Source organism: Oncorhynchus keta, chromosome 12 (genome assembly GCF_023373465.1).
Source record: "Oncorhynchus keta strain PuntledgeMale-10-30-2019 chromosome 12, Oket_V2, whole genome shotgun sequence".
Lineage (NCBI taxonomy): Eukaryota > Metazoa > Chordata > Actinopteri > Salmoniformes > Salmonidae > Oncorhynchus > Oncorhynchus keta.
The window spans coordinates 36,154,265-36,171,067 of NC_068432.1; the positions used below are offsets into that span (position 1 = coordinate 36,154,265).

A 16,803-nucleotide genomic window follows, 5' to 3' on the forward strand; every position below is an offset into this window, starting at 1 on the left:
CTCTTCTAGTATCTCTAGCTCTCCTCCCTCTCTTCTAGTATCTCTAGCTCTCCTCCCTCTCTTCTAGTATCTCTAGCTCTCCTCCCTCTCTTCTAGTATCTCCAGCTCTCCTTCTCTTCTAGTATCTGCAGCTCTCCCTCTCTTCTAGTATCTGCAGCTCTCCCTCTCTTCTAGTATCTACAGCTCTCCCTCTCTTTTATTATATCCAGCTCTCCCTCTCTTCTATTATCTCCAGCTCTCCCTCTCTTTTATTATATCCAGCTCTCCCTCTCTTCTAGTATCTCTAGCTCTCCTCCCTCTCTTCTAGTATCTCCAGCTCTCCTTATCTTTTAGTATCTCCAGCTCTCCTCATCTTCTAGTATCTCCAGCTCTCCCTCTCTTTTATTATATCCAGCTCTCCCTCTCTTCTAGTATCTACAGCTCTCCCTCTCTTCTAGTATCTCCAGCTCTCCCTCTCTTTTATTATATCCAGCTCTCCCTCTCTTCTAGTATCTCCAGCTCTCCCTCTCTTTTATTATATCCAGCTCTCCCTCTCTTCTAGTATCTCCAGCTCTCCCTCTCTTTTATTATATCCAGCTCTCCCTCTCTTCTAGTATCTCCAGCTCTCCCTCTCTTTTATTATATCCAGCTCTCCCTCTCTTCTAGTATCTCCAGCTCTCCTTCTCTTCTAGTATCTCCAGCTCTCCCTCTCTTTTATTATATCCAGCTCTCCCTCTCTTCTAGTATCTCCAGCTCTCCCTCTCTTTTATTATATCCAGCTCTCCCTCTCTTCTAGTATCTCCAGCTCTCCCTCTCATCTAGTATCTCCAGCTCTCCCTCTCTTTTATTATATCCAGCTCTCCCTCTCTTCTAGTATCTCCAGCTCTCCTTCTCTTCTAGTATCTCCAGCTCTCCCTCTCTTTTATTATATCCAGCTCTCCCTCTCTTCTAGTACCGACAGCTCTCCCTCTCTTTTATTATATCCAGCTCTCCCTCTCTTCTAGTATCGACAGCTCTCCCTCTCTTCTCGTATCTACAGCTCTCCTCTCTTCTAGTATCTCCAGCTCTCCTTCTCTTCTAGTATCTACAGCTCTCCCTCTCTTCTTGTATCTACAGCTCTCCCTCTCTTCTAGTATCTCCAACTCTCCTTATCTTCTAGTATCTCCAGCTCTCTTTCTCTTCTAGTATCTCCAGCTCTCCTTCTCTTCTAGTATCTACAGCTCTCCCTCTCTTCTAGTATCTTCAGCTCTCCCACTCTTCTAGTATCTCTAGCTCTCCTCCCTCTCTTCTCGTATCTACAGCTCTCCCTCTCTTCTAGTATCTACAGCTCTCCTTCTCTTCTAGTATCTTCAGCTCTCCCTCTCTTCTAGTATCTCCAGCTCTCCCTCTATTTTATTATATCCAGCTCTCCCTCTCTTCTAGTATCTCCAGCTCTCCTTCTCTTCTAGTATCTCCAGCTCTCCCTCTCTTTTATTATATCCAGCTCTCCCTCTCTTCTAGTATCTACAGCTCTCCCTCTCTTCTAGTATCTACAGCTCTCCCTCTCTTCTAGTATCTCCAGCTCTCCCTCTCTTTTATTATATCCAGCTCTCCCTCTCTTCTAGTATCTCCAGCTCTCCTTCTCTTCTAGTATCTCCAGCTCTCCCTCTCTTATTATATCCAGCTCTCCCTCTCTTCTAGTATCGACAGCTCTCCCTCTCTTTAATTATATCCAGCTCTCCCTCTCTTCTAGTATCGACAGCTCTCCCTCTCTTTTATTATATCCAGCTCTCCCTCTCTTCTAGTATCTCCAGCTCTCCTCCCTCTCTTCTAGTATCTCTAGCTCTCCTCCCTCTCTTCTAGTATCTCTCGCTCTCCTCCCTCTCTTCTAGTATCTACAGCTCTCCCTCTCTTCTAGTATCTCTCGCTCTCCTCCCTCTCTTCTAGTATCTCCAGCTCTCCTTATCTTTTAGTATCTCCAGCTCTCTTTCTCTTCTAGTATCTCCAGCTCTCTCTCTCTCTCTCTCTCCTAGTATCTCCAGCTCTCACTCTCTTCTAGTATCCCCAGCTCTCTCTTTCTTCTAGTATCTCCAGCTCTCTCTTTCTTCTTGTACCTCCAGCTCTCCCTCTCTTCTAGTATCTCCAGCTCTCCCTCTCTTCTAGTACCTCCAGCTCTCCCTCTCTTCTAGTACCACCAGCTCTCCCTCTCTTCTAGTACCTCCAGCTCTCCCTCTCTTCTAGTATCTCCAGCTCTCCCTCTCTTCTAGTATCTCCAGCTCTCCCTCTCTTCTAGTATCTCCAGCTCTCCCTCTCTTCTAGTGTCTCCAGCTCTCCCTCTCTTCTAGTATCTCCAGCTCTCTCTCCCTCTCTTCTAGTATCTCCAGCTCTCTCTCTCTCTCTCTTCTAGTATCTCCAGCTCTCTCTCTCTCTCTTCTAGTATCTCCAGCTCTCTCTCTCTCTCTCTTCTAGTATCTCCAGCTTTCTCTCTCTCTCTCTCTTCTAGTATCTCCAGCTTTCTCTCTCTCTCTCTCTCTCTCTCTCTCTCTCTTTCTAGTATCTCCAGCGCACTCTCTCTCTCTCTCTCTCTCTCTCTCTCTCTCTCTTCTAGTATCTCCAGCTCTCTTTCACTCTGTGGTGATGGGGTTGCCTCCTGTGCTCTGATTGAAAATTTTCACTCCTTTAGTTAATTGTGCTTTTAAGGCCAGATCAGTGGGTGATTGGTATTTTACAGACAAGTGGGGGAGGGTGACACATGGGACTATCTGCTAGTGACATACATTTGTGTAATTGACACCATACACCCCCCTCCCAGCTGCAGTGGCTACTGGATAACTATGAGACAGCGGAGGGGGTGAGTCTGCCTCGCTCCACCCTCTATAACCACTACCTGCGCCACTGCCAGGAGCAGAAGTTGGACCCGGTCAACGCTGCTTCCTTTGGCAAACTCATCCGCTCCATCTTCATGGGGCTCCGCACGCGTCGCCTGGGCACACGGTAAGCTACTGAGAGAACAGACACGCTCTAGTATTGACCTCTCTCTCCTCTTCTTCTAGCCTATCTCTACGTCTCTCGTCCTCCAGTCCTACTCTCTCTCCTCTTCTACTATCCTATCTCTACGTCTCCAGTCCTACTCTCTCTCCTCTTCTACTATCCTACCTCTACATCTCCAGTCATACTCTCTCTCCTCTTCTACTATCCTACCTCTACATCTCCAGTCATACTCTCTCTCCTCTTCTACTATCCTATCTCTACGTCACCAGTCCTCCAGTCCTGCTCTCTCTTCTCTTCTACTATCCTATCTCTATGTCTCCAGTCCTCCAGTCCCACTCTCTCTCCTCTTCTTCCATCCTACCTCTACGTCTCCAGTCCTACTCTCTCTCCTCTTCTCTCCTCTTCTACTATCCTATCTCTACGTCTCCAGTCCTACTCTCTCTCCTCTTCTACTATCCTATCTCTACGTCTCCAGTCCTACTCTCTCTCCTCTTCTACTATCCTATCTCTACGTCTCCAGTCCTACTCTCTCTCTCCTCTTCTACTATCCTCTTCTACTATCCTATCTCTACATCTCCAGTCCTGCTCTCTCTCCTCTTCTACTATCCTATCTCTACATCTCCAGTCCTGCTCTCTCTCCTCTTCTACTATCCTATCTCTACATCTCCAGTCCTGCTCTCTCTCCTCTTCTACTATCCTATCTCTACATCTCCAGTTCTGCTCTCTCTCCTCTTCTACTATCCTATCTCTACATCTCCAGTCCTACTCTCTCTCCTTTTCTACTATCCTATCTCTACATCTCCAGTCCTGCTCTCTCTCCTCTTCTACTATCCTATCTCTACATCTCCAGTCCTGCTCTCTCTCCTCTTCTATTATCCTATCTCTACATCTCCAGTCCTACTCTCTGTATCTCCTCGAACTCCTGCAGTTGAGTATTTCTCTTCTCCTTGGCCTTTATTTTTTTCCCCATCTGTCTTCATTAGGATTTCTTGTTTGGTATTACAGCATGTTTTTGATTGGTGTAGTGTTCTTCAGTACTGAGAACAGTTAGCTGATCATTCCTGACTGTGTGTGTTGCAGAGGGAACTCGAAGTACCACTACTATGGGATCCGGTTGAAGCCGGACTCTCCTCTCAACAGACTGCAGGAGGACATGCAGTACATGGCCCTCAGACAGCAGCCTGTCCAACAGAAACAGAGGTACAACACACACACACATGGAGGCTTTCACACACACACACACACACACACACACACACACACACACACACATATATATATACAGGCTTACACACACACATATATGCAGGCTTACATACACACACACACACACACACACACACACAGGCTTTCATACACACACACATACAGGCTTTCATACACACACACACACACATATATATATACACACACACACACACACACACACACATACAGGCTTTCATACACACACACACACACACACATACAGTACTGACTGAGGCATTGTTATTGTAGGTTTAAGCCGATGCAGAAGGTTGATGGTGTATCTGGGGAGAACTTCTCAGGCGGAGGCCAGCACACCCCCAGTGCAGCGGAGCAGACTGTCATCGCACAGAGCCAGCACCACCAGCAGTACCTGGGTGAGTGAGCAGTGTTTATGCTTACTAACTGACTTGTAGCGTCAATAGATTGATAGCGTATGATGCTCCCAGAAGGTCTATTTATTGACACAGTTTGTTTGATAGTAAGTGCTCCTCTGCTGAGTTCTGTAAGCAGTCTCCTAAGTGTTCCTCTCTTGAGTTCTGTAAGCAGTCTCCTAAGTGTTCCTCTGCTGAGTTCTGTAAGCAGTCTCCTAAGTGTTCCTCTGCTGAGTTCTGTAAGCAGTCTCCTAAGTGTTCCTCTGCTGAGTTCTGTAAGCAGTCTCCTAAGTGTTCCTCTGCTGAGTTCTGTAAGCAGTCTCCTAAGTGTTCCTCTGCTGAGTTCTGTAAGCAGTCTCCTAAGTGTTCCTCTGCTGAGTTCTGTAAGCAGTCTCCTAAGTGTTCCTCTGCTGAGTTCTGTAAGCAGTCTCCTAAGTGTTCCTCTGCTGAGTTCTGTAAGCAGTCTCCTAAGTGTTCCTCTGCTGAGTTCTGTAAGCAGTCTCCTAAGTGTTCCTCTGCTGAGTTCTGTAAGCAGTCTCCTAAGTGTTCCTCTGCTGAGTTCTGTAAGCAGTCTCCTAAGTGTTCCTCTGCTGAGTTCTGTAAGCAGTCTCCTAAGTGTTCCTCTGCTGAGTTCTGTAAGCAGTCTCCTAAGTGTTCCTCTGCTGAGTTCTGTAAGCAGTCTCCTAAATGTTCCTCTGCTGAGTTCTGTAAGCAGTCTCCTAAGTGTTCCTCTGCTGAGTTCTGTAAGCAGTCTCCTAAGTGTTCCTCTGCTGAGTTCTGTAAGCAGTCTCCTAAGTGTTCCTCTGCTGAGTTCTGTAAGCAGTCTCCTAAGTGTTCCTCTGCTGAGTTCTGTAAGCAGTCTCCTAAGTGTTCCTCTGCTGAGTTCTGTAAGCAGTCTCCTAAGTGTTCCTCTGCTGAGTTCTGTAAGCAGTCTCCTAAGTGTTCCTCTGCTGAGTTCTGTAAGCAGTCTCCTAAGTGTTCCTCTGCTGAGTTCTGTAAGCAGTCTCCTAAGTGTTCCTCTGCTGAGTTCTGTAAGCAGTCTCCTAAGTGTTCCTCTGCTGAGTTCTGTAACCAGTCTCCTAAGTGTTCCTCTGTCGGTTATATCCTGCACTGAACCATTGATACCATTTTCTCAGCCTTTAGCATTTCCTTGTTAAATATCTACCCTGTTTGTTTCTCGGCTTTTTTCTGGACTGATAACGTGAGTTGTTGTTGACCTTGATTTCCATGTGTCCCTCCTGACAGACACATCTCGGGCCCTGCCAGACTTTGTGGAGCTGGACCTGGGAGAGACCAACGTGGACAACGTTGGCCCAGACGACATCAAAGCTCTCCAGTCACTCTACAGAGAGCACTGTGAGGTCAGAGATTATCCATCACCTCTAACAACATTTCACATCAAAGTTTTGTATTATGCTAAATGTGCAAATGAATGGGAGCTTCCTTTGGCATGTATGATATTTCCAAGTCTTCATCTCCACTAATCAAATCAAATTTTATTGGTCACATACACATGGGTAGAAGATGTTATTGCGAGTGTAGCAAAATGCTTGTGCGTCTAGTTCCGACAGTGCAGTATCTAACAAGTAATCTAACACTTCTCCAACAACTACCTAATACACACAAATCTAAAGGGGTGAATGAGAATATGTACATGTAAGTATATGGTTACACACCAGATCATCCATGCTAATCAGAATGACTGTGAATGAGCATTGTGTGATGTTGACCATGTCGTGTGTCTCTTGCAGGCCATTCTGGATGTGGTGGTCAACCTCCAGTTCAGTCTAATAGAGAAGCTGTGGCAGACTTTCTGGCGCTATTCTCCTTCTGACTCAGTGGAGGGCGCCACCATCACAGAAAACAGGTCCTCTCTCTGTCTCTCTCTCTCTGTCTCTCTCCTCTCTTCTCTCTCTCTCTCCGTTTCTCACACACACTCTCTGTCACTCGTTATCTCTCCCTCTCTCTTGTTGTCATTAATCATTGTCCATTAGGGATGGATCGAGATTTACAAAATGGTTACCTGGAGGAAAATGGGAGAGGGTCATGCTTTTTACATTTCAGTCAAAGGAAAGGTTTAGTATATATTTTTTGTATGTAGTCCAGGGGAGGGTCAGGTAATATGTAATTGATGATATTTAAATATTTCTCAGTGTGTATCAGTTTTCTGTGTGTACAAGAATGGTCCACCACCCAAAGGACATCCAGCCAACTTGACACAACTGTGCGAAGCACTGGAGTCAACATGGCATCCCTGTGGAAAGCTTTCAACACCTTGTAGAGTCCATGCCCCAACGAATTGAGTCTGTTCTGAGGACAAAAGGGGGGCGGGGTGCAAATCAATATTAGGAAGGTGTTTGTAATGTTTGGTATACTCAGTGTATACCTGATGCCACCCCTCACCTCTGATTCTCCGCTGGGTGCCCAATATCAAGTACGCCTATAGGCTACAAAGTCCATGCTTGGAGAAGCATAAGGCAAGTTCTATCTGTGAGATAGCTGCTGGGATGGTGTAAATAAAACTAGGCTGCATTACACCCTGTAATGGATATTCCAACCTTGAGCCCCTGCCTGCTCTGCTCTTGCTGATCAACAATGTTTTTGTGAGCTGTCTAACCAATGGCTGTGCTGCGTAGGGCTACGGGGGCAGTTCAGGAGGAGAGTCAAAGGCTTTTCCAAAGAAAGTCTTTGACTAGGCATAGTCCACAAAATTCACTAGCTTGCATACCAACTACCTTGTTACTACTAAGCAATGTGGAATTGTTTTAAGGTCATGCCAAGGATCATTTTGCGATTTGATTTTGAATTTTAAGACCCCTTGAAATATCCCAAAAATTATTCGATGGATAACATTTTGTGGCCTTACTCATATTAGCCCATAGAAATGCATTGAATAACAGATTCACTACATGGAACAACAGTCCCCCGCAAAATAAATCTAAAGGAAGTTTGTTCTGAAGGATCTGTCCTACATCTGAGAGATAAGAAAGATCAGGAAACAATGTTTTTTTACATGTATTTAATCCCTTATTTTTGTCACTAAACTGTCTCCATATACACTGTACTTGCGTAAATTGTTTCAACTGGTAGTGGGGGACCGTCAGACGAATCTTGAGGCTTGTGTGCATCTTAGAGCAAAACCAACATGTTCGTGAGAGTCTCACCTTTACATAGAGAGGTCATATTTGTGTGTAGCCCAAACTGTAGCCCACAATTCCTGTGTTTGCCATGTAATGCTTACAGGACGAAGAACCGTTTTTAAACAGCATATCTCAGGCTGTCTGTCTGTCCATGAAATGAGGGTAAACGGCAGAATGTTTTTTGCTATCCACTTTGTTTTCATTATTATTTGGGGTATAGGGGAGGGACACTTTTTTTAAGAGTTCAGGGAGGGTTTAGGTCAAATATATTTTGCTGAAGGGAGGGCCATCCATTTTCATTTCAGAGGTCTGATTTTCTCCATGTAAATCTTATTATAAATAACATTAACTTCCTTAAAACATATGTCCATTAGAGAAATATGTCCAGTAGAAACATATTTCATTATAGTAAGCCTAAACTCTTCATCCTCTTGAATGCTTCAAATATCCTTTTGATAAGGAAATGTTTCAAATGTCTTCCAAATGGACAGATGTCTTTTGATTGGAGAGATGTAATGTGGCTGGTCAAAAGTCAACCCCATCCCCGGACAGTAGGGCCAGTGAGAGTGAGGTGAATCTGATCCAGTATATGAGAGTATGTGTAACTCTTGAACCTGGTCTCCACAGTGGTGTGAGTGAGATTGAGGGCCGTCTGCCCTGCTGCAGACTGCTGGTGCTCTGTAGGAACGAGGCTGTGCTCAAGTGGATGAGTTCCTGTGACCACCTGATGTACCAGGCCCTAGTGGAGATCCTCATCCCTGATGTCCTCAGACCCATCCCCAGTGAGTGGCTCTCACACACGTGCACTTTCTCACTCGTCCTTAGTTGGATATCAGAATTCAAATGTTGGTCATTAAATAGACTGCTGTGCTTTGTATCTGTCCCTCTAGGTGCCTTGACTCAAGCCATCCGCAACTTTGCCAAAAGCCTGGAAGGCTGGCTCAACAATGCCATGAACACCATTCCACAGAGAATGATCCAGACCAAGGTAAACACACACCTACTTGCTCACTTACTTTTACACACATTTTGACAAATCAACTAAAATGGCCTATTTTTGTATTATTTGCTTTGATCCTGACTTTCCTGTTTTATCTGTTAGTTTTGGTCTGATTCTAATTGGCTGCTGTTTGATTGGCTGCAGGTTGCCGCTGTTAGTGCCTTTGCTCAGACGCTGCGTCGCTACACTAGTCTGAACCACCTGGCCCAGGCAGCACGCGCCGTGCTGCAGAACACCTCCCAGATCAATCAGATGCTCAGCGACCTCAACCGCGTCGACTTCGCCAATGTGCAGGTCCGTCTGTCCCTCTGGCTGTCCGTCCCTCCGTCCGGCGGTCTGGCTGTGGTTTTGTTTGATTGTCTGTGTATTTATTTAGAGGGATACATCTGTCCATTGTATTGCCATCTGTCCTCATCTGTTAGTCCTCTCTCTGCTTGAATTAGCTGTTTATTTCATCAAAGGATGTGTGTGCATCTGTGTATTTGCAAGTCCACACTGACCCGTCCCATCTCTCTCTTTAGGAGCAGGCGTCGTGGGTGTGTCAATGTGAGGAGGGTGTGGTTCAGAGGTTAGAGCAGGACTTCAAGGCCACCCTGCAGCAGCAGAGCTCTCTGGAGCAGTGGGCTGCCTGGCTGGACAACGTGGTCACCCAGGTCCTACAGCCCTTCGAGGACAGACCCAGCTTCCCCAGGGCGGCACGACAGTTCCTGCTCAAGTGGTCCTTCTACAGGTCAGCTACTGTACCGTCCATCGAAATAGAATCATTTCTATGTTTTTGCCCTCTTACCCAATTTAAGTATTGTTTATCATATTCATTGATTATTAGAAGTTTAGAAGTTTTCCAGTGGTTGATGAGGATCTCCTGTTCATCTCTTTTTCAGCTCCATGGTGATTCGGGACCTGACCCTGCGCAGCGCAGCCAGTTTTGGCTCGTTCCACCTGATCCGCCTGCTCTACGACGAGTACATGTTCTACCTGGTGGAACACCGCGTCGCCCAGGCAACCGGTCAGACACCTATCAGTGTCATGGGAGAAGTAAGGGCCAGAAGAAATTAACATGTTTTTATATATATATATATATATATATATATACACACACACACATAAATGTAACAGTCCCATTACCCCTGGGCTCAGTTTCAGTATGGTTTCTGTGTGATGTTTATTGTATTGCAGTTCGATGACCTCAACGCCATGTCACCTGCGAATATAGACAAAGGTAAGCCAACCCCAAACTGTGTCTACAGGCTAAGTCTCTGTAGGTTTCTGTGTCTACAGGCTTAGTCTCTGTAGGTTTCTGTGTCTACAGGCTAAGTCTCTGGAGGTTTCTGTGTCTACAGGCTAAGTCTCTGTAGGTTTCTGTGTCTACAGGCTAAGTCTCTGTAGGTTTCTGTGTCTACAGGCTAAGTCTCTGTAGGTTTCTGTGTCTACAGGCTAAGTCTCTGTAGGTTTCTGTGTCTACAGGCTAAGTCTCTGTAGGTTTCTGTGTCTACAGGCTAAGTCTCTGTAGGTTTCTGCGTCTACAGGCTAAGTCTCTGTAGGTTTCTGTGTCTACAGGCTAAGTCTCTGTAGGTTTCTGTGTCTACAGGCTAAGTCTCTGTAGGTTTCTGTGTCTACAGGCTAAGTCTCTGTAGGTTTCTGTGTCTACAGGCTAAGTCTCTGTAGGTTTCTGTGTCTACAGGCTAAGTCTCTGTAGGTTTCTGTGTCTACAGGCTAAGTCTCTGTAGGTTTCTGCGTCTACAGGCTAAGTCTCTGTAGGTTTCTGCGTCTACAGGCTAAGTCTCTGTAGGTTTCTGTGTCTACAGGCTAAGTCTCTGTAGGTTTCTGTGTCTACAGGCTAAGTCTCTGTAGGTTTCTGTGTCTACAGGCTAAGTCTCTGTAGGTTTCTGTGTCTACAGGCTAAGTCTCTGTAGGTTTCTGTGTCTACAGGCTAAGTCTCTGTAGGTTTCTGTGTCTACAGGCTAAGTCTCTGTAGGTTTCTGCGTCTACAGGCTAAGTCTCTGTAGGTTTCTGCGTCTACAGGCTAAGTCTCTGTAGGTTTCTGCGTCTACAGGCTAAGTCTCTGTAGGTTTCTGCGTCTACAGGCTAAGTCTCTGTAGGTTTCTGTGTCTACAGGCTAAGTCTCTGTAGGTTTCTGTGTCTACAGGCTAAGTCTCTGTAGGTTTCTGTGTCTACAGGCTAAGTCTCTGTAGGTTTCTGTGTCTACAGGCTAAGTCTCTGTAGGTTTCTGTGTCTACAGGCTAAGTCTCTGTAGGTTTCTGTGTCTACAGTACATGGAGTTCTTAAGATCTTTGAGATATGTCCGTCCAGCATGGCTGTGGGTCATTCAGCGTTTAGGAGCCTTAACTCCTCTTACCTTGTTCTCAACGTGTTGTCACTTAAAGAGCAGCGCCTTCAATTAATACCCATTGATTTAGTTAAATGTAACATTCAAATGTTAGTAAGAAAAGCAGTTTTTTTGTGTGCAGCCTTTCCTGTCAAAACAATGGTCCCGCAGGACTCCTGAGAATCCTGGAGAATCATTATTTTAACTCTGTATCTTCCTGCCCATCTGTCTGACTGACCTTGTCCCTCTGTCTAGACGAGGTGAGTGAGATGGACAGTGACCTGGAGGAGGACATGGAGGAGTCCGGGGAGCCGCTGGCCAAGCGGGAGAAGGCTGAGGTGGAACATGAGCACCAGGTGATCCAGGTGATTCAGGTGGGGGCTCTGGAGGACGGCAGTAACCCCGTGGTGGGGGTGCTCCAGCCGGGCATCCTGCACTCCCTGCCCCAGCCCCCCCAGAACCATGCTGAGCACATCCTCACCACCTCCGCCGCCACCACCACCATCCGCCACTGCAGTGCCACCGGCAACACCTACGCCTCCGTCTGAGAGGGAGATGACCCCCGGGCAACCTCTCTTCTCTCTGTCTCTCGCTGTCACGCACGTCTGCACTGTCCCCTCTGTCGTACGCTGTGTTTTCTCTGCACTTGTCTAGACACACTCCTCCCCCCTCCACCCTGACCAGTAAGGGAGCATGAAAAACATCACGACCACAGCTGGCGTCACACAAGCGGTGGATGGATGAGTAGAGCTAGACGGGAATGTGGATCTGCTGGGGAGTCATGTGGACGGGCTGTCTCTGTCTGTCATGTGGCTGTCCTCTGGGTCAGGGAGGGGGATTGGGAGGTGGGGGGTTGTACAGGCGTGAGACACTGGCTGACCCTACTGTAGCTGTGTAGAAGGGAAGGTGTCCTTCCTTAGAGATTCACATATTTCCTGATGTTTAAAAGCTCAAATCCAAGCCACCAGCCCCAGAAGAACAATGGCATTGATTGACAGAACACCTGGTTCTCTCTTAGATTGGCTTGTTTAGTATATATCTAAACAACCACACAGGTGCTATTCTCTTACACTACCAGATGTTCAGACAGAATTCAGTTGAATGACATAGTCTTTTTTTTTAGTCATGAATCTTTCGAAGCATTGTTGAGATATGACATTTGGTGGATTATGATTGCTTATTGCTTGTAATGTGTTGTTTGGCATCCTATGATTTATTGAATAGTGTATAATTGTAGCCATGATCCCCTGATAAGCACTAATGGCTTTTAGCCATGAAGTTAGTTCTGCCCATGAAGGAAGACATGCTGTTATTTATGCTGTTACTGTGTAGAGACAGAGAGACGAGGTTAAACAGACAAGCTGTAGTACACCACTTCTACAACACTGGCTTTTCTACACATTTCATGCATAGTGTGGGGTGTGCTTGACTTTTGGCCTTGGTTTGGTTGGGTTTAGATGCTCGATAGTTTGACAAAATTACATTAGTTGGACTTATTATCTACTGATATGTTCTCAGTACAGCAGGTGTGTTTTTTTTGTAGGTTTCTTGAGTTCTGAATGGACCAAAAACCAACCAACCAGAGGAAACTGGCAGAGCGAAAGAGAGCCATCATGGCTGCCACAGTTACCACGGCGAGGGTGCTGCGTGTTCTGTTTCCTGTCCCAACAGTGCCGTGTTGCAGAGCAGAGTGAATGTCAGGGATTCTATGTACCTCGGCTTCATCGTAGTGCCTTAATAACCCTTACTGCAGATGTCCATGTAGTCCTGACTGATTGTGTGGTTGAGGGAAAGGATAGCGCGCGCACACACACACACACACACAGAGACACACACACACACACACACACACACACACACACAGAGACACACACAGACACACAGACACACACACACACACACACACACACACAGAGACACACACAGCTCCTCTGCGTTACTGTCCCAGCAACAACTTTGTGTCTCTGGTGACTTGTGGCTGGATTTGGGCTGGCTCATCAGTGTTACTGCAGGGCTGGAGAGATGCAGGTTCAGAGGTGCTTGTTGAGTTCTCTGTGCTGGTTCTATGAAATGTTTTGTTTGTTTGTACCTGCTCTCACTCTTTCCACACTCGAGGCCTGCTCCTGCTTTGGCCTCTGCTATTGGGTGAAGTGTGTGTGCATGTGCAGATGGGAGGACTTGATTGAGATGTTGATTGTGTGTGTATGAATGAGTCTGAACATGTGTTTGAGCACACCCACTAGTCACCCTACCTCACACCAGTGTTGCCAGCCCGTTGACACGTACAGCACAGTCACCAAACTTGTTCTGACATACTAACCGTATTACTCCTTCAACACTTCACACTAACATTATACATGCCTGTTACACCACACACAACTAAAATACACAGTCATTTCAGCCCCTTCAGTTCTTAGTCCACAACGTCATCACCCCTTATTATCTCCCTTTTAAAGTGCATATTTGTATAGTGGACCAAAAGTAGATATTTTCTGATATTTAAAGATACATATATATATATATATATATATAAGGATGATACAATGTATTCATTTTGTTTGTTTTGTTTTCATGTGGTTGATCTGATTGTCATCTGTGATTGTTTCTTTTGTAGCTCTTCTGTGATTGGTTGATTGACTGTGAAATGGGTGGGGGCATGGGGACCAGCTTCTCTGATGACACTGGATACACATTTTGTACTTGAACTGTTATTGATAGCTTTTAGGAAATGGAGAACACACAGGAATATTGTGTTGAACTGGAAGAATCTTGTTGTTGATACTACTGAAGTTACCTTTCTGTTTTTTAACTCTCATCTGGAGAACTGTCTGCACCAATGCTTTGCCTCGACTTCATTTATTAGTATTCATAGTGCTTTTGTTTTACTATTTGAGAAATTATTCTTAAGTTATGCACATGTATCCATGCGTAAACCAGTCTTGAAAATGGAATTATAACTTCTGAGAAACAAAATGTACCTGCAAAAGGACTGGAATTATGTTTTCAGTGGAAGTGGATTTATTTGATAAACTACATTTTCTTTACAGGTATATGAGAAAGGACAAGTAGAATTATGTTGCCTTTCATTAGTTTTTGCGGAAGATAAAGTGCGTTCACTTTAAACTGAAGGTCATCGACCTTGCTTACAGGTAATTGAAGGCCTTTGGGCATTTGTTTACATGCCAAACTCTGACCTCACAGAAATGACAAGATCTTTCTTAATGACTGTACTGTCACCCAACATGCCGTTAGATATGGCTCTTGGACTTTGACCTTTTTGTCATGAAAATACTGAAGATGTTAAGATTAAATGTGTATTCATTTGTGCCTGGAGTGCAAACGGCTTACAGATGTGCTTTAGAATCTTGAAAGTGCTTTTTTTGGTCTTGCATGCCTTTTTTGTGCTGCTAGAATCTGTTGGTTTATCTATTTTTTTTTTATATGTGCCAGACAGTAAATGCTGTATTCACTCTGTAACCTCATCAAACCTGCCTGTTTTAACATCAATTGTGTTTTATTCATAGTTGACCATTCACAAAAAGTACATTTATATTTGTTTAAGATAGAAAATATTAGGGCCTTCCCTTTTTGGTTCCTTGATAATTATAATAATAATATACCCAAATGAGCCCATTTCCAACGTTAAAGGTTAGATCCAGCAACTACAACGGAAAATATCTTGACATCCTGCAAAACATATCAGCAACTCTCAAACTATGTCAGTTGGGAGGGGTGAGAATACATTACATTACATTACATTACATTTAAGTCATTTAGCAGACGCTCTTATCCAGAGCAACTTACAAATACGGCAGCTTCACTGATCCACGAGACCCAGTGCCTTTGATTTTGCCCAGGCAGGGGGGCCTACGTCTCTGGTCTGACTCCATGGTTCCAGATACAGGCTCTTTAGACAGGCGTTTTATGGTAGTGAGGTGAAAATGGCTGCTCACAGTGAGAGGAGGATATGGGCCTGAGGGATCGTACAATTCTACCCTTGATCCTGATCTCATCCAAACTATGAGTACTGGTCAACTGTTACTGACCAATGACCACACAGGACAGTTTACAATGGATGGAGCTTTGCTCCAGATATTTTCTGTTGGACTGCGCATTAGGAGAGAACTACTATTGTATAGATTTACTGTATCACTAAACTAACAAAGATTGGAGTATAACTGGACTGGGATATTTGCCAATAGCAACACTGTACTATGACTTTCATTGTTGTCACGATCATTTCCTTTCGTTGTATGATATTCACTGAATGTTTGCTTTATTCAGTATGATTTGGAATATTTTCCTGTTCTATTTTAAGTGCCATTTGACAGTCTAGTGAGTTGTGGCCCGCTGTAGCACGCTCTAATGCAAGCACACGCATTTGGCAGTGGATTTATGGGGGAACCTTTTAGTTGAAAACTCCCCAGATGTAACCAAGATGTAAATATAGACAAAATGGGAAGAAAGGATATTTATTTACTGTCTCCTTAAATATTTGTTTTGTTCTTTTTGGATGTTTTATTTCAGCCAAAAAAACATTGATTTCTCTTTTTCCTCGTTTTGGATAATGTATTGTATTCATATACAGGTAACTGCCACGATAATGTTAACACTTCAGTAAATGAGGGATACAAAGTATGTTAAAAAAGTAGGTGGTTCTACAAAGGTGTGGTTCCTGAATTGCTTAAAATTAAGCAATGAACATCCCACCATGCTTAGGGTCATGTATAAAAATGCTGGGCAGGCCCTTGTTTTGTCTAGCATGGCTGTGCCCCTATCCACAGGGCATGAGTGATCACCTGAATGGTTTTGATGAGCATGAAACAATGTAAACCATATGCTATGGCTGTCTGTCACCAGATCGCAACTCAAATGAACACTTGTGGGAGATTCTGGAGCCGTGCCTGAGACAGCGATTTCCACCATCAACAAAACACCAAATGATGGAATTTCTCATGGAAGGATAGTGTTGCATCACTCCGATAGAGTTCCAGACACTTGTAGAATCTACAGTGTTTTCAGAAAGTATTCACACCCCTGATTTTTTTTCAAATGTTTTTGTGTTACAGCCTGAGTTTAAAATTGATGAAATTGAGATTTTCTTGACACTGGCCTACACACAATACCCCCATAATGTTAGACATTTTTACAAATTCATTTAAAATGAAAAGCAAATGTTTTGTCAAGTATGGCAAGCCTAAATAAGTTCAGGCGTAATAATGTGCTTAACAAGTCTCACAAGAATTTCCAACAAAGATTCAGCCACCAAAGACTAGGGAGGTTTTCCAATTCCTCACAAAGATGGGCACCTTTTGAAGTAATTAACTCACCATCAGGCCAATGGTGACTTTAAAACAGTTAGAAGATTGATGGATCACCAACATTGTAGTTACTCCACAATACTAACCTAATTGACAGTGAAAAGAAGGAAGCCTGTACAGATAAAAAAAATAATGCTGCAAAAAATGTGGCAAAGCGATTAACTTTTTGTCCTGAATACAATGTGTTATGTTTGGGGCAAATACAACACATTACTGAGTACCACTCATCTAATTTTCAAGCATAGTGGTGGCTGCATCATGTTATGGGTATGCTTGTAATCGTTAAGGACTGGGGAGTTTTTCAGGATAAATAGGAACGGAATGGAGCTAAGCATAGGCAAAATCATATATGTTTGTTGTGTAGTAAATATTTCAGCTTTTATTTTCATTTGTTTTTTTCCTGTAAAGCACATTGTGTTACATTCCATGTCTGAAATGTGCTGTGTAT

The 16,803-nt window shown here is 44.4% G+C and overlaps 1 protein-coding gene and 1 long non-coding RNA gene across 3 annotated transcripts in view; both read left to right on the forward strand.

The window, feature by feature from the left end:
* The window catches only part of LOC118391597 (transcription factor RFX3-like), a 40,169-nt gene extending 28,577 nt beyond the window's left edge, over positions 1 to 11,592 (forward strand). For both annotated transcript variants that reach the window (XM_052458146.1, XM_052458147.1), the window contains exons 6-17: positions 2,771 to 2,952; positions 4,030 to 4,149; positions 4,447 to 4,571; positions 5,814 to 5,929; positions 6,320 to 6,435; positions 8,336 to 8,490; positions 8,599 to 8,696; positions 8,853 to 9,002; positions 9,230 to 9,438; positions 9,590 to 9,743; positions 9,885 to 9,927; positions 11,290 to 11,592. In XM_052458146.1, the coding sequence (XP_052314106.1) occupies positions 2,771 to 2,952; positions 4,030 to 4,149; positions 4,447 to 4,571; positions 5,814 to 5,929; positions 6,320 to 6,435; positions 8,336 to 8,490; positions 8,599 to 8,696; positions 8,853 to 9,002; positions 9,230 to 9,438; positions 9,590 to 9,743; positions 9,885 to 9,927; positions 11,290 to 11,582 (1,761 nt within the window). In that variant the 3' untranslated portion in view covers positions 11,583 to 11,592. The remainder of the gene's footprint in view (positions 1 to 2,770; positions 2,953 to 4,029; positions 4,150 to 4,446; positions 4,572 to 5,813; positions 5,930 to 6,319; positions 6,436 to 8,335; positions 8,491 to 8,598; positions 8,697 to 8,852; positions 9,003 to 9,229; positions 9,439 to 9,589; positions 9,744 to 9,884; positions 9,928 to 11,289) is intronic.
* On the forward strand, positions 9,944 to 11,250 carry LOC127906348 (uncharacterized). The gene is made up of 4 exons (XR_008060951.1): positions 9,944 to 10,218; positions 10,250 to 10,435; positions 10,498 to 10,683; positions 10,808 to 11,250. It is a non-coding gene; the product is annotated as an uncharacterized LOC127906348 (long non-coding RNA).
* Positions 11,593 to 16,803: the final 5,211 nt, after the last annotated feature.